Genomic DNA, 15,021 nt, shown 5'->3' on the forward strand with positions numbered 1-15,021 from the left:
CGGACAAAAATCAGGACAAAAAGGAAGAAATATTGTAACTTTAGTACCTCGTTTTCCGTGTTATCTCCGGCTAACCTTGAGCGAGTGATCGAGCAAGGCCATCAAGGGAGCACGGGCTCGCTTTCATGTCAACTTAGGTGGTGGGGAGCAACTGGAGAGGGGATGCCAGTTGATTGTTGCACTAGAACTTGACTCGCGCAAGCTCCAAGAACCCCTTTCCAAGCTCTATCCCACTTTTCACTCATCTCTACACGGATTTGTTGGTAACTTTCTCGGGTTGTCTCATCACCTTGACATTTACGTGAGTGTTATCAGGGGATTGAAAAACTATGAAAAATTTTTTAAACTGTCTCTAACTATTTTTGAGGTGATCGTGTGGGATATATTCGTTGAATCACTGAGTGAAATTTTAATTGAATGAAATTGATCCCTGGAAAAAATTAATTATTGGGTTTTTTATAGATCTGACATTTTCTCACTTTTTTTTCATTTCTCATTTTTTTTTTCATTGAATGAGAATTACAGTCGTGTAAGAGTGAAGGTTTGGTAAATTTTGGATTCAATTTTTTTTTGCACTGAGTGACGAGGACCATCGTTAGTTGCACAGAGGAGTCAGCGCGGTAGAGACCACTAGTAGCAACCACGCACATACGGCTCCGTTCTGGACTGGTGTTCTCAGTCGTTCGCCGGTTCGCGACTATAATGCTCGATCCGCTGCGTGTGCCTCCGCCGGTATAATTTAATTATCAATATTTTACTCCAAATATCACATGCATTTTTCCAAGTTTATCTTTTAATTGATACAAGTTGATTCCGTAATCGAAAAACAACATTTTTTTAGATTTTATGAGCAGAAGAATGAAGTTCAAAATTTATGAAAAAAATAGTGAATATCAACAATTTCTCATCTGTTTTCGGAAAAAAGAAAAGAGAACAAAAAATCCTCATTAGCAAAGGAATGAAGTTTGAAATTCGTGAAATATAGTGAAAAAGGATCATTGGGAATTGAAATTTTTCTGTAAAAGAAACGTTTCATTTATGAAAAAGAAACTATTGAAAATTTAATTTTTTCTTAACGAAAAACGGGTGATATTTTAACAGCCGTTATGCAATATGGAATTTTTCTTTTTTATCCCATGACAATTTTTCGTTTTTTTTATGATTCATTTTTTTTAATAAATGAAATTATTAGTGCAGTGGAAATATACGTGTCATTAACACCAAAAATTTTTCCCAAGTGATTGATAAAACTTTAACGAACTCCCAGACTCTCCAACCCAGTTGCCAAAATTTTATCGCACACGTTTCGCGGACTTTTGCGCAGTTACGGCCAGTATATGCGGCGATGCACATAACCGAGGCCAATGCACACTCTCAAAATCACCCTGCGCCCCTCGCAAAATCGAGATCGTTGACGCGACGATGTAATTCACGATTCAAAACAAGTCTATATTTATCCCTTTAAATCCTTAATTTAAAAATAAATTAGTGAAATATTCCGTCCGACAGATGCTTGAACTTGACCACTTGACAAAACGAAGAAAAAAAAAGTAAATAAAACATCTTTTGTCGAGTGATATGGTTGAAAATAATCTTAACCTTGGACTTGCAGACGTTTAAATTGAGTCATCGGTTAGGCCGGAGTTTGCAAATGTAATGTTCGCCGACGAATTGCCGAGATAACGCAATTTTAGTCGTATCGGACGCTCGAATATTCAGGCCGTCGACATTTATTTTTAGTGATAAGGATTACCTTGAAATATGTAATTGCAAGTTCATTCTGAATCATGGTATTAATAGAAAAATCTGTTTCAAGACATGGATTTTTATTTTCGTCTTCGAGAACATCTTTAATTTTTTCAATTTTTTCATTTTTGGAGGTAAAAAAAAATTGACCATGACTCTCACATGTTATCCTTATCATATTGTCCCAGAATATAGTCCAAATAAGAGAACGGAGCAGAACAGAAGTGAAATCGTGGGGCACATATCGATTCCGCAGGCGCGTCTATATCGCTCTATGCACCCGCTTGAGGGCCAGACGAGCCACCGACATTGGCCTTGAAATTCTCGCCGCAAACTCCTAGTCCCCCGCGGATACCCCTGAAAACCCATATACGTTTGTCTTTCGCACAAGAGCAAATAGATTTAAAAAATGAGATACGGTATAAAAACAGTCGGCTCTCACCACTCGATCTCGTCGTGTTTCTTGTGATAAATATGTCGGAACAGCGCGTTCATTCACACATCTCAAATCCCTGGGATTTGACTTTTTTGTACATGGTTAGCAAATTCCCAAAAATAAACATGATATTCGAAAGTAAAATTTTTTAGGACTTCATCCTTTCGCTCATCAAATTGTATAAATGGAATTTCACTTTTTGTTCTTTAGAGTGAAGAGTTTTAAAAAGAAACGTTGGGAGATTTTTCTTCGTAGACAATTGGATTTTAAATTTGAGAAAACGGCATAAATACACGTTTCATGTAAAAAAAAATCGAAAAACCAGAGATTTTAAATTTTAACGATAAAAGAAATTTAGAGTTGCATTTCTACCGAAATAGTCCTTCACTATATTTTCATAAAATCATTTGTCCATTCAACATTTAGCAAAAAGTACGAAATTCAAGAAGTTCTAGAAATTCTGAACAGTGTTCACGCATGTTTCAAATAAGTGATTTCAGACATTTTATCAAAAAACTTTTCTAGAAACGAAATTTCCCAACAAAAATGTTTACTAACTTTATAAAACGGGACAAATCGGCTTTTTATATGAACAAAAACTTGGAAAATCGAATTAATTCTTATCAACTATTATATCTTGAGACATTTTTCACAGAGAACGCAATTTCCAGCAAAAAAATCCGCAAAAAGTTTCTCCTAATTTCAGTCTGAATTAAGATAATCCACAATTTACCAAAATACAAAAGATCGAACAGAATCACTTTCCTCCCTCACCATTAGTCCCTCAAAGTCCCCAGCTTAAACCATAAAAATCTTTTATAGACCGGAGTATCAACGCCAAAGACTCTTGGACGAGTGATTCGACTGAACGAAGCCAAAACCTAAACCAAAATTACCCAAAAAAAAAAGATTAGTGTCGACACCAGTTAAACCGAAATCCCGCCTAATCCAAAAATCTCACGGAAGTTGTGAGGGTTGTATTTTCGTGCCATATGGATTGTGAAATGAGTGTACAAATGTAATAGAGAATCAAAAACACCCAGTGAAAACAATTTTGCGGAAATAAGAAGTGGTTTAGTTAAGAAGAGCGGAAAAAACCGGTTGCACAAGATGATGAAGAAGGAGAAACCGATGATGTCGGTGACGGCGATAATCCAGGGCGCCCAGGCGCAACACTGGGCGCGTGGTAACACCTGTACGTTTCATTAAAATGCGTAATTACATGCATACACTAATATTTTAAGGCAAAAAAAAACGATTGCCAAAGAAAAAAATCGACCGGAACATAAATTTCTCTCGAAAGTATCATATTCCCCCTTATCATTCGATCTTATCAAGCATTATTACACACATCCTGCACTATAATGATAATTATTACTAATTATCATTCCCCCCACTAATCACTGCCATATCCAATTGCAATGTCCAAGAAAAAAAATAATTGTTCAAACGAATGAATTTTTGAAGAAATTCCTGTATCCAATAAAACGCTTTATTTAAAATTTTGCTATTAATTTTAATAATATCTTTGCTGGAAATTAATAAAGTGGAGTATTTATTTTAATGAAAATGTTGTAATTATAGCAACTGAATAATTCGTTCATTTTCAATAAATCCTCTGTTAAGATGAAAAAATAATTTGTTTATTTTTGAAAACTATTAATTTGATGCGAATAAAAACGCAAATAAAAATCAAATTGAAATTCGAATAAAAGCTTTTAACCGAGCCATTTGAACAAACCCATACATTTGATGCGAATTTTTTTTTTTTACAAAAATAAGCCATTTCGCTGGGTGCAGAATGTTTTCCTTTGAGATTATAAACGGAATTGTAATTGCTGTGCACTGGACTAATTACCCTCTCGGGAAATAATATTTACCAATGACGCACTGTCGCATATGCTCGAAGGATGAAGATGCCTCACATAAACATCGGCACACGTGCTTCGCTCATTTCCTCTGCTTCCTGTTGGTTATAACGAGTACCTAAAATACAGCAAAATGCTAATTAAGTGTGGGAGGCATGAATTATGTTTCAAAATTTATGCATAATAAGTAGAAAAATATTTCTTCTCATACACTGAGAGAAATATCGTCGTAATAGCACAAAACGAATTTCTTGCGCCAAATATTTTATCTCTTGAGAATAAATTTCTTGGGATAAGAATTCTGGATAATGTGTCAGACAATGTCAGATTTCAGTGAAGTATTCATTGATGAATGTTCATGACTTGAGCATGAACATTTCATGATAAAGTGAGAATTTCTTGCCACAAGAATTCGGTTTGGTCGTGTCAGAAGATGAGAAAATGACTAAAAATATTAAAAGTTTTGATTCAGTGAATCATGAATCAGAGACTTTCATATTGAGTGAATAGGGAGTTTATGCAGAGGAAATCCTCCAGATATTGAAAAAATATAACCGTCGTTTACGCTCAATCACTTTGAGTTCGAAGGGAAGCAATATCTCATTTTCCTTCTGTCAAATTATTCTTGTCTTTTAAGGAATATTATCTCATTTCGAAAAAAGACATCATCTTTTCATTCAGTAACTTTCTCCTTAGCTCGAAGAGCACCGATTTCTTCTCTGAAACCTACCATAAATTGATCAAATATGTATGTGATATTTTTCGCTCGGCATTGCATAAAGCTCAAACTTATAGGCCGAAATATATAATGGCCCTTATCGTGGCTCGAGCAGAGCTATATATATATTGAAAAAAGTGGGGATTTTTTGAGACATCCCCAGGCTTTTATGAGTGAACCAAAAAATGTGATGCTTAGCTAGAAATGCACCTTACTCTATCCGGCTGCGGTTGAAATAGATGAGAGATCTTCACTCTACTGAAAAATCATGTGGATTATAATGCAAATTTGCGAGCTAATTTGGCAGACTAAAATGTCTTTTCCCTTTGAAAAATTATATTTCAGTTGTTTTTATTGAGACACCAACATTTTGATAATGGAAACCATGACAACATGTGGCCTGAAATTAAGTTTCTGAAGGAAAAGAAGATTTAGTTTGGACTATAACAGTTAGGCTGTCAAACCAACTAACAGGTTTCATTATGATTTACCCATTACCCATTTTCCATCTGAGAAATGACCTATGATCCAACTCAACCGCAGTCAGATAAAGTAAGGTACATTTCTAGCTAAGGACCATATTTTTTTGGTTCAATCGAAAAATTGTGGCGATCCCTCAAAAAAACGCCTGCTTTTCTCAATATATAAAGCTGCGCTCCAGCCACCTGTATGGAGTTTTGGTGTCCGTGATAAGAGACAGGCTTGTAATAGTTCACATGGATTCTAATAAAATGTCACCATGGCGGTGCATTTGATATAATTCCTTTTCAAGTCTCGTCCACAAAGAAAATAATTGGCTCCAATAACGCTAGGTTCGCATTTAGCATCGCTCAATTAGTCTCCAAGAATTAGCATGTCTAATTTTCGTCCTTTAATTACTGTCGAAACGTGTTATCTTCTGATGATAAACTGTAACTCATGCGGAGCAATGTCGTGTCACGTACTGAATCGTTCCATCATGCATGCAGAAGTTGAATAGGTGGAAAAATTACAATAAAAAGTCATGCACCAGTGAGGTTCGGTGATAAACACTCGGGCGTTGGGGTGAAGGTCGGCTATTGAGTTGAAGCGATGAATTCGCCGTCGACATCATCACTGAAGTGTCAGTGTTATCAGTCGGTGAGCCCATTTGCCAACGTCCCTGGCAAATTTCACTTTTAAACCACACGGACACACGCACACGTGGATAATTATTGGATGGAAGGTCATGCTCGTTATCTTTTGCATACGTGTGCATATATATTTGTTACTGTACATAGGCTATTGGCTGCAGTTCACCAGGCTCCAAAGGTTTTTGCAATCTTCACTCGTTAGCCACTTTGCATACCTGGATTGTTTTCCTTGAAATTAATTGTCTCCGGAAATTTTTTGTTTCTTCATTTGTTGATTGATTTCGGGTTGGTTGAATTCTCAATTTTGTCTGTTTTTATATTAACAATAACTCTCCAATTTTCTTTAAGGCAGAAAGGGATAAAATCGGCCGTTTTTATTTCTCAACTAGGGGGCTTCGCCCCCTGCTCCCTTCACTCGCTAACCCCGGGGGCTGAGCCCCCCGCTCGCTTCGCTCAGGAGATATGGATCATTTAAAAAGGTTTAATGTTATCTCGTCATCCCTTATTCCAAAGTGCACGTTAAATACTTTCATCAAAAGTTTTGCATATTTTCGCCAACATATGGAATATATACAGCTGGGTGAAGGTGGCACCCGACTTTGACGAATTATAAAAAAAACCTGGCCGTTGACAGATTTTGAACTACAAGTGATTGTAGTATTTTATTTGTTTGTAATTGATTGTAGGAATCGAATTTTTTCGATCTGAATTCAACTAAGCGTTCAATCGATTTTGGAAGGCCAAGTAGATTGATTAACTGTAAATTGATTGATAACCACAGCTAAAACGACATCAGATCCGTATCTACAATCGTTAGCAGTTGATTGTACTATTTGAATATTACTATTCTATTGAAAAATGAGTAGGGAATTGATTTTACGAAATTGTTATCAAAAATCGATGCCATGATAATTTCTTAACCACTCATTGCCGGGGTTGAATTTCTCCTGTACCGGAAATGAGCAATGACATTTTATTGTTTAACTGATCTTGATGAGTATCTAATCCCTTTCTATCACTACAAAAAACTATAAACTAATTTCACCGAATATCTGATCTTTTCAGGCGAACCCCCCCCACTGAAGAAAAAAGATCACATTTATTTAAAAAAGTAATCATGAAAAAGTGTGATTGAAAAATTTCATTTTCGTTACCGAATTCTCAATAACTTATCACTAATTTCTAGAAATCAATCACCAAATTTCAGTGAAGTTTCGGTGAATTCTGTGACATGTCTCTGAAAAGCAAAAATAATTTTTCTCTGTGTTTCCTTGACATTATTTTGATCATTAGAATTCAATAAAGCCCTTAAGTTACAGTATTTGATCGAAGAAGGAGTTTTTGGCGATCCTGCTGTTGCTTCATTGGAAAATATTTCATTTCCATTTTCTTCAAATGTCACATCACCAATCAACTCCTCATCAGTAAATAAATCCTCCTCACTGCCTAACTCTTCATCACTATCAGGAATTATACGATTTTGGCTCATTTTATCTGCTTCGAAAATCACCTTTTCATTTTTCAGTCATTCCATGTAGGGTGAACTGCCCATATACGGAACACTACCCAAGAACGGAACATTTCTCAGATTTTACGAAATTTCTCAAATTTTGGTCAAGCTATCGATTTGATTTTTTTTTCTAAATTAAGTTTATATCCCTCCTCATGACGTCATCACAAATCTGATCGGCTATCGATTACCTCCTGCTGAATATTGGAGAAAAATCCTGGCAGCAGCCAGTTTGCGGCGATTGATAGTTACGCGTGCCATTTGACGGGTTTTTTTTGAAGCGATGTTTTTTAGATTTTAAATCACAAAATGCGGTAAGTTGTGATTGATATTGATATAAAATCCTTCATTCTGCAATATTTCCATATCAATTTCATCGGAAAAATGCTATTGTATTGAATATATGGGGGTTCCGTCTATAGGGTTAGTTTTCCACGCAATTCCAAACGAACGGAACACTCATACGGGTGGATACCTATGTCAAGTGGAAATACGGTGATACTGTGGAAAGTGTATTGGCGGTTAATGAACTAATAATTTAATGAAGTTAATCGGAATCGTATCCCTAAATTAGTTTATTTTCTTCATTTTTTCGCGTAGATGGCTTCAAAAGGTAAAAACACACGAAAAATACACGAAGAGGAGGGAGAACAATCAGCCAAGGCAGAAGAGGTTAGGAAACCCTCTCAACGGTTTAAATACACAAAAAAAAATCTAGAAGAAGCGATTGAGGCTGTGAAATCGGGGAACAGCTCTCTAAATAATGCATCAATTAATTATGGTATCCCCAAAACTACATTGCATTCACGAGTCAACGACAAAGTATCTGGATACTCTCATGGTCGTCAGTCTGTATTGACAGTTGGGGAAATCCACCGAAAAGATATAAATTTCGGGAGGAATTGAACAAAATTGTATATTTTCTGATTAATATCCTCCTCGATATGACTTCGCATCAGGAATTAATCTCTCAACGTCACACTAACCTCCAATGTTCCGTAAATGGGCAGACGATGTTCCACTCTTGGCAAAAGTGTTCCGTCCTTGGTATATTCGATGTGCGTGTACTTATTAATTATTTCCAATTATTTCCCATCAAGTGATAGGTTCCTTCCTTTTTTTTCAGAAAATAGACTAAATTTGGAATTAGGCAGTATTTTTCTTAAATTTTTCAAGAGAAAATTTCAATATTTCATGACTGTGTAAACTTCTGAAAGGGCTTAAATGTTCCGTAAATGGGCAGTTCACCCTACTTACTATTCGGAGGTTAGATTTCCTTCCTTGTATTTCTCTTTTAATAGGTGATGCGCATGCGCGTCATGCGTTATTTCGGGTTTTAGTTGAGTGTGGGTAGGCGCTCGAAACCCGCTACTTTCCAGTTGACTATAGTCAACTGAAACCTATGCGGTTACACGCACGTATCATATAAACAATTTTAAACAATCAATTAGGCGCTTATTCTACAATTCTCGGCTAAAAAATGTTTTTCATTTTTTGGGGGAGGGTCTTGTAAAGAGGGGGCTTCATGTATGGGAGGATTATGCATGGGGGTAGTGATATCCGAGGGAGGTCTCATATACGGGGGAATTTTATTGAATGGTGATTTCATCAAGGGGGGAAATTTTTTACATTACGCCAACATTATGTTGAAAATGTAGCGCTATGTTAATTTTGCAAACTGTACCCCTATGTTATTGTATTGTGGCGACAGCCAATTTTGAATACGAATAAATGAAATGAAAGGAGAAGGTTTTACGTAAGGTGGTCTAGGTGTAGGGCAAGGCGTAAAATGCTGGATTTACATGGGGAGTCACATAATGGGGGGGGGGGGGTTGNGAGGGGAGTTTTGCGATGAGGGCGGTTTGGTAAAGAGAGAGGTTTTGTAAAGAGGAGTGTTTTGTGAAAGGGGGTTTTGTACGTCGAGAATCCAGTGCGACCCCCCCCCCTAATGTATGGGACTCCAGTAGGAGGCCTTCCTCCTCCCGTAGACGATTTTTTTTCTTTTTATTGTTATTTTACATCGCTTCAACCCATTTGGGGTATGCTGCGATGATGATCAAGACTTTAAAATGGTTAGATCTCACCCCCCCCCCTCTCCCAATTTTTCAGTGAAAATTCGCTATCTCCCTTAATTTCGGAGATATCCTTGAAAGACTCACCGGTGAGCAAAGTCGTCTACGGGGGGGGGGGTGTACATCGAGAATTCAGTCTCCCCCATACACAGGCCCCCGTCCCATAAATAACATCACCTATATAAGCCTCTCCTTCCAATTAATTAAGCCCCCCCTTAGAAAATTCCCATATATGGAACCCCCCTCCTCATATCGGAAACTCCCCAAGCAGCACAGTTCTGGAGGGTATCTGCAAGTATACCAAAAAGGCTGTCTAATGTCTGTCCAAAAAGGTAACTTGTGTCTAGAAATTACCTAGAAGTTATCTAAAAGTTATCGTGTGACTGCAAGATACCTTTTGGACGGACATTAGTCTGCCTTTTTGGTATACTTTCAGATATCTTTCGCAAGGTTTGCTACTTGGGACCCGATATTTGGGCATCCTTCCCTACGTATGGGACACTTACGCCTTTTAAATATCTCGGCCGCAATTTTATAATTCAATCTGAAAATTTTCTAAAATTAAAAAAAAAATCAGCATTGGTTTTAGAAAATATTGTCCTCAAATAACAAAGTGCGTGCTGGGGATAATTAAATTATCAAAATGCAAGCCCCCACTGCGGAGAAATTACTTTCATTAACGCCAAAATTTTCATCATTTTAATGATTTTTCGCGAATATTTCAGGTTTAAAAAAAGGTTTTTGAGACAATTGTCATTTAAAAAAAACGTTTTGCCGCATAAACTCCGTAAAGCAAGATGGAATACCAAGTATGACCGCTCATTTTGAAGTTTTTTCCGTACTCATTCCGTGGGACAAAGGGGGATTTAATAGTTCCAAACTCGGGTGGGATATTGATGAAAATTCAAAAAAAAAATCGCCTAAAAATATTCAGGTTAAAAAAAAAAATTCAAAAAATCACAACTTCCTCAATTTTTAATATTTTTCAATAATTTGTTTTTCAAAATGTTTGTTCGAGGAGCAATTGGTTAGAAAAAGAAGATTAGGAAAAGGTCCCCGCTATCGATTTTTTTGACCTTGCGTTTTGACGTGGATCTGCTCATATGGCAATGGCGTGCAGAAAACCAAGCCTCAGCAGCGCGAAATTCAAACGTCGGCACAAATTTTCTAGTCATTCGATGTAAATCTTACGGGAAGAATATTGATTTGAAAAAATTACGAATTGAAGTCCACTATTTTTCAATAGAACTATTATTTTCGATTTGGTTTAAGGTCAATGATGACTGAAAAAGGCTGTCATTTACTAGTAATGGCATTTATCACATCAATAAAACTCATTGATCATTAATATCGAATGAATCACACATATTTTATATATTATGGTAACCACTGACTCTTTCACCATTTCACCAATAACGTACAAAACAAGCTCGAAAGCATAGTTGCTTGTTTGCTTCTCTAAAAAACCTATGATAGCTGATGAGTGTTTCTTCAGTTTCACGACGGTAGGTGTCCCATCAGCAGTTTGCTTTAGTGTCTCTATTACTTTATTGTCTCCGTTATTTCCATGTCTTAATTCATCTGGTCAACGTGGTCCGCCATTAGCTAATCTTTAACGTACGTAAATTATACGTTTTCTGTTACTAATTTATCATTTCAACGTTTAGTTTTTTTAACCGGAGGTAAACGATCCATTTTTAATGATTTGTGACTGCCATCACATGGTCATCATATAGGTTATAATTCACACCTGAACCAAGTAAAACACTCTGCAGGGCTACGACTTTGGAAAAATGAAGTAGTCACTTTGTGCGACAATGCCAGTTTTCCTATGGGTTTTTGGGTAATTTCGATAAAAATAAAGAAATCTTAGAAAAAACAATACAATAATACAAAAATAATAAATGGCTGCAGTGGTCACGCGAGGAGTGTGTGGCTCCGACGGTCATCCAAGCTAAGCAGCATTCGGTCTGCCCCAGCACTTGGATGGGTGTCCGCTCAGACACACCTAACCGCGTGGGACTACAGTCGCTAGGCACGAATGTAGAGAACCACTGTGCCCATTGAGCCAGTGTGACCAACAGACACAGTGCAATCCCTGCATTATCGGCCGGCTGCACGACTGAGGTTTTTCATGGTTTCCCTGGCAGTCCAATCCCGACTGGGGTGCAGTTGGGGATAAAGTGAATCGGCCCATGGTAACGCAAATAGGGAAGGGAACAAAATGTAAAAACCCGAGAGGGTATACATATGGAACCAAAAAATAAAAAAATAAATACAAAAATAATACGTACCCATTTTACCATAAGGCAAGGTTGCATTACCAGCGAGTTTAAAGTATCTTGATTTTCAAAAACCAAAAAGTACGTTTTGGCGCATACAAACGATGACTATTTAAAAACCTCAGAGTGAAAAAACCCATTTTTTTTCTGTTATACGCAATGAGAACGACCATCCATAGCATTTTATCCCGAAATTTTTCATCAATAGGTTTAGAAGTTAAGAGCGAATAAATTTCAGAGTTCATATGTCGTGGTGTGCTCGGCCGTTCGGACAGTTTGTCTGGCAGAGGCTCCGTACTTGAGGGGTTAATAATGAATTCAAAATTGAGCGCTCAAACATACGCTGCCGAGATCGATACGTCACAGCAGGGTAGTTACACTAAGACTCAGTGTAACTGTTTAGGGACTAAGCTGCCAACGTGCCAGAGAGACGGTGCATGTTGCCTCCGCTGAGTTCGGCGAGGAGAGTGAATGAGAGACATCGCAACTTCCCTGCTGTGACGTCACGGCCCACGCGAAGCTTCCAAAAAGCACTTTTCAATCAACAATTTTTCGAAGTCTATATTATATATAGAGACATTTTACGAAACAATAATTTAAAGGGATTATCTCAGTCTCAGCGAACACGGAAATTTTTGGTCTCGTCTCAGTCTTGAAATGCGCAGTATCGACTCCTCGTGTGATGAATTCAAGTCAATTTATCTCGTTTTTTATATGTAGAAAATCCAGACGAGATAAACCGAGATTTTGCTTTAAAAAACACGAAAAAATAGAGACCGAGATGAGATAAATTGACTGGGAGTTATCACGGAAGGAGTCAGTACTGCCTATTTCGAGACTGAGATGAGAGCAAAGATTTTCATGTTTACTGAGACCGAGAAAATCTCTCCAAAATTTTGTCTCGTAAAGTGTCTAGCGGCAGAACCATCTCGAAAAAGTCCCAAAAATTTCCATGTTTATTTAGAGCAAGACAATCTCTTCAAAGTGAAGTCTCGTCTGAATCACGGGTAGGGATGGGCGATGTTTTAAAAAATATCGATTACCGAAGAATCGAGGTTTTTCTCATTACACAGCAAAAACACAAATTTTGTTAATAATTTTTTTATTGAATTTATTGAAAATTACACATATTCAAAAAATGCAGCCCGAGGAACTTACGTTTCAATGATAAGTACTGCTGGAGAGTTGAATTTTTAATTGAAATAGTATATTTCGTAACGAGTGCAAAAAAACATTTTTTCACGAGTTACGAACAATATTTGTCATCACAATGTGGCGGAAATTGGACTTTTAGGCACGCGGAGCGTGCCGAAAAGTTCACTTTTCGTCACAGCGTGATGAAAAAAATATTTCAAGTATTTTTTTCCGTGGCTTAACGTTAGCTGCAATAATTGTTAAAAATTTAAATTATTATTTTGTTTATTCTCAATCAATCAACATTAGTATTTAACAAAAAAATGAAAACATTTGTTAGCTTGGTCAGAAACATCGATGTTTGGAAAAAATAATCGAAAATCGGTTAATTGGTTGTTGAAAACATCAAATGAAAAACATCGATGTTGGGGCATGAAAAATCTATGTTTTCGATTAATCGACAAACACCGCCCATCCCTAGTCACGTGCATAGCCCTAATCGAGACCTAGACGATCTCCTATTCATAAACCGTATGTCTTATAATCACGTACTTGCCAAAATTGAGATGGCGGATTAAGCGAACCGTGAAGCCTTGACCCTAATACCAACAAGCCATGAGGCACGCGCCCATTCTTCACAACCCGCCATGTAAAACTAATAGCTAAGACTATGGGTTCCTTTTGAGGTCCTGATGAGACAAGCGACGGGGCAGTCCGGGGGCATCCTCAACAGGACCTGAAATTTAGCATCGCGCGTTACTTCGCAAGGGCCGTATATTCCGAACCCTATCGGACTTGAAAACGCAAAATAGCTGTACTGTTCATCCGATATAATATCTATAATAGCATATCAAACGGGGAAGATTTGAATGTCTTTACGGTCAGATGATAATTCAGTCGTCATGTCTTTAAAAATCCATTGAAAGTTACACGGAAATTTACAGAAAACCTTCTGGAGGCCTGAAGAGGGCCTAAGTTGGTCTGTTTCAACTTTACCTTTCTCTGTTTGATTTCGAAATATCACATATAAAACAAATGGATAATCGCATTTTCTCTATATGGGTTTAGTATATATTGACTCATTAGTTTATGTTGCTAACAAATTACCAATATGCTTCCGAATGGATTCTTTATTTTTGAAATTTATTACTCTTATTTTTTATTGTTTTCAATAGTGACACCCGTATGACTCTCTTATGATCCCTATTCCCTATATTACTCTTTTATGAGCCTATAGAACCCCCATATGACCTCATACAGCCCCTCTATGAACCTCATATGAACCCATATCACTTCATATAACCCCATGTGAGCCCATATGACCCTCATATGACTCCCATATAACCGCATGCGATACTCATCTGACCCCATATGAATTTAATATGACCTAAAGCTTCATATTGCTATTTTGCAACTTAATAAATAGTTATGCTGTTTTCATCATCTTTGCACTTCATTGAGAAAACATCAAAGCTATCTTTTTGAGCCATGATTTCATTGATATGATTGTTAATTTTTCCAGTTTATCATGAAAAATTTTTCTAAAAAATCTCACAAACTATAGCTCAACAGTAATAGATGCGATCCGCAGCATATTCTGATAGAATCAAGAGGCTAACAATACAATTTCTTTAAGCCATGATTCATTTCATTCTGATAACAATTCTTGGATTGAGCGTCGAAAAATCGATTTTTGAAAAAATACCAACATTTCGCAAACTCTATGAATAATTCAACTTTGATTGGTGTCGATGAATAGAGCCTATTAACGTCTATATCCATGGAAAAATTCATGAAATTTCATCAAGCTCCTATGAAGAAAATTGCGAAAAAAATTTAAAAAAAATACACACACAATACGCACATCCAGACACCATCTAAAAATCGCATATTTATACTTTTTAGACCATATTTAGTTACCCTGACACAAAAATTTAGAAACTTAATTTTGAACGATTACAAAGCTTCTGTTCGGAAACAAAAGGTAAAAAAAAACTAGCGCTTTCTTTAATAAATTCTATTAAATTGCTATTAGGATCCTATTTATAAAATTCGATTTGCTGTTTGCATTATTCAACATTGCCTTGCGGTTTTTAAAAGATATTTTTCTATATAACTCATTCTGTTTGCATTTTTGCTAAAA

The 15,021-nt window shown here is 36.7% G+C and overlaps 1 protein-coding gene across 5 annotated transcripts in view; it reads left to right on the plus strand.

Moving 5' to 3' along the window:
- LOC107041938 (retinoic acid receptor RXR) overlaps positions 1–15,021 on the plus strand; it is a 63,746-nt gene that overhangs the window by 21,243 nt on the left and 27,482 nt on the right. For 2 of the 5 annotated variants that reach the window (XM_015262759.1, XM_015262762.1), the window contains exons 1-2: positions 687–732; positions 3,005–3,377. The exons of 1 other annotated variant lie outside the window; for it this stretch is intronic. In XM_015262759.1, coding sequence (XP_015118245.1) covers positions 3,293–3,377 — 85 coding nt within the window. In that variant the 5' untranslated portion in view covers positions 687–732; positions 3,005–3,292. Of the gene's footprint in view, positions 1–212; positions 302–686; positions 733–2,129; positions 2,284–3,004; positions 3,378–15,021 lie in introns of those variants that run through there. 2 more of the 5 variants (XM_015262760.1, XM_015262761.1) reach the window with 2 other exon arrangements.

This window comes from Diachasma alloeum, unplaced genomic scaffold (assembly GCF_001412515.2).
Source record: "Diachasma alloeum isolate Michigan unplaced genomic scaffold, Dall2.0 Dall_scaffold_00394, whole genome shotgun sequence".
In the NCBI taxonomy this organism is placed as follows: domain Eukaryota; kingdom Metazoa; phylum Arthropoda; class Insecta; order Hymenoptera; family Braconidae; genus Diachasma; species Diachasma alloeum.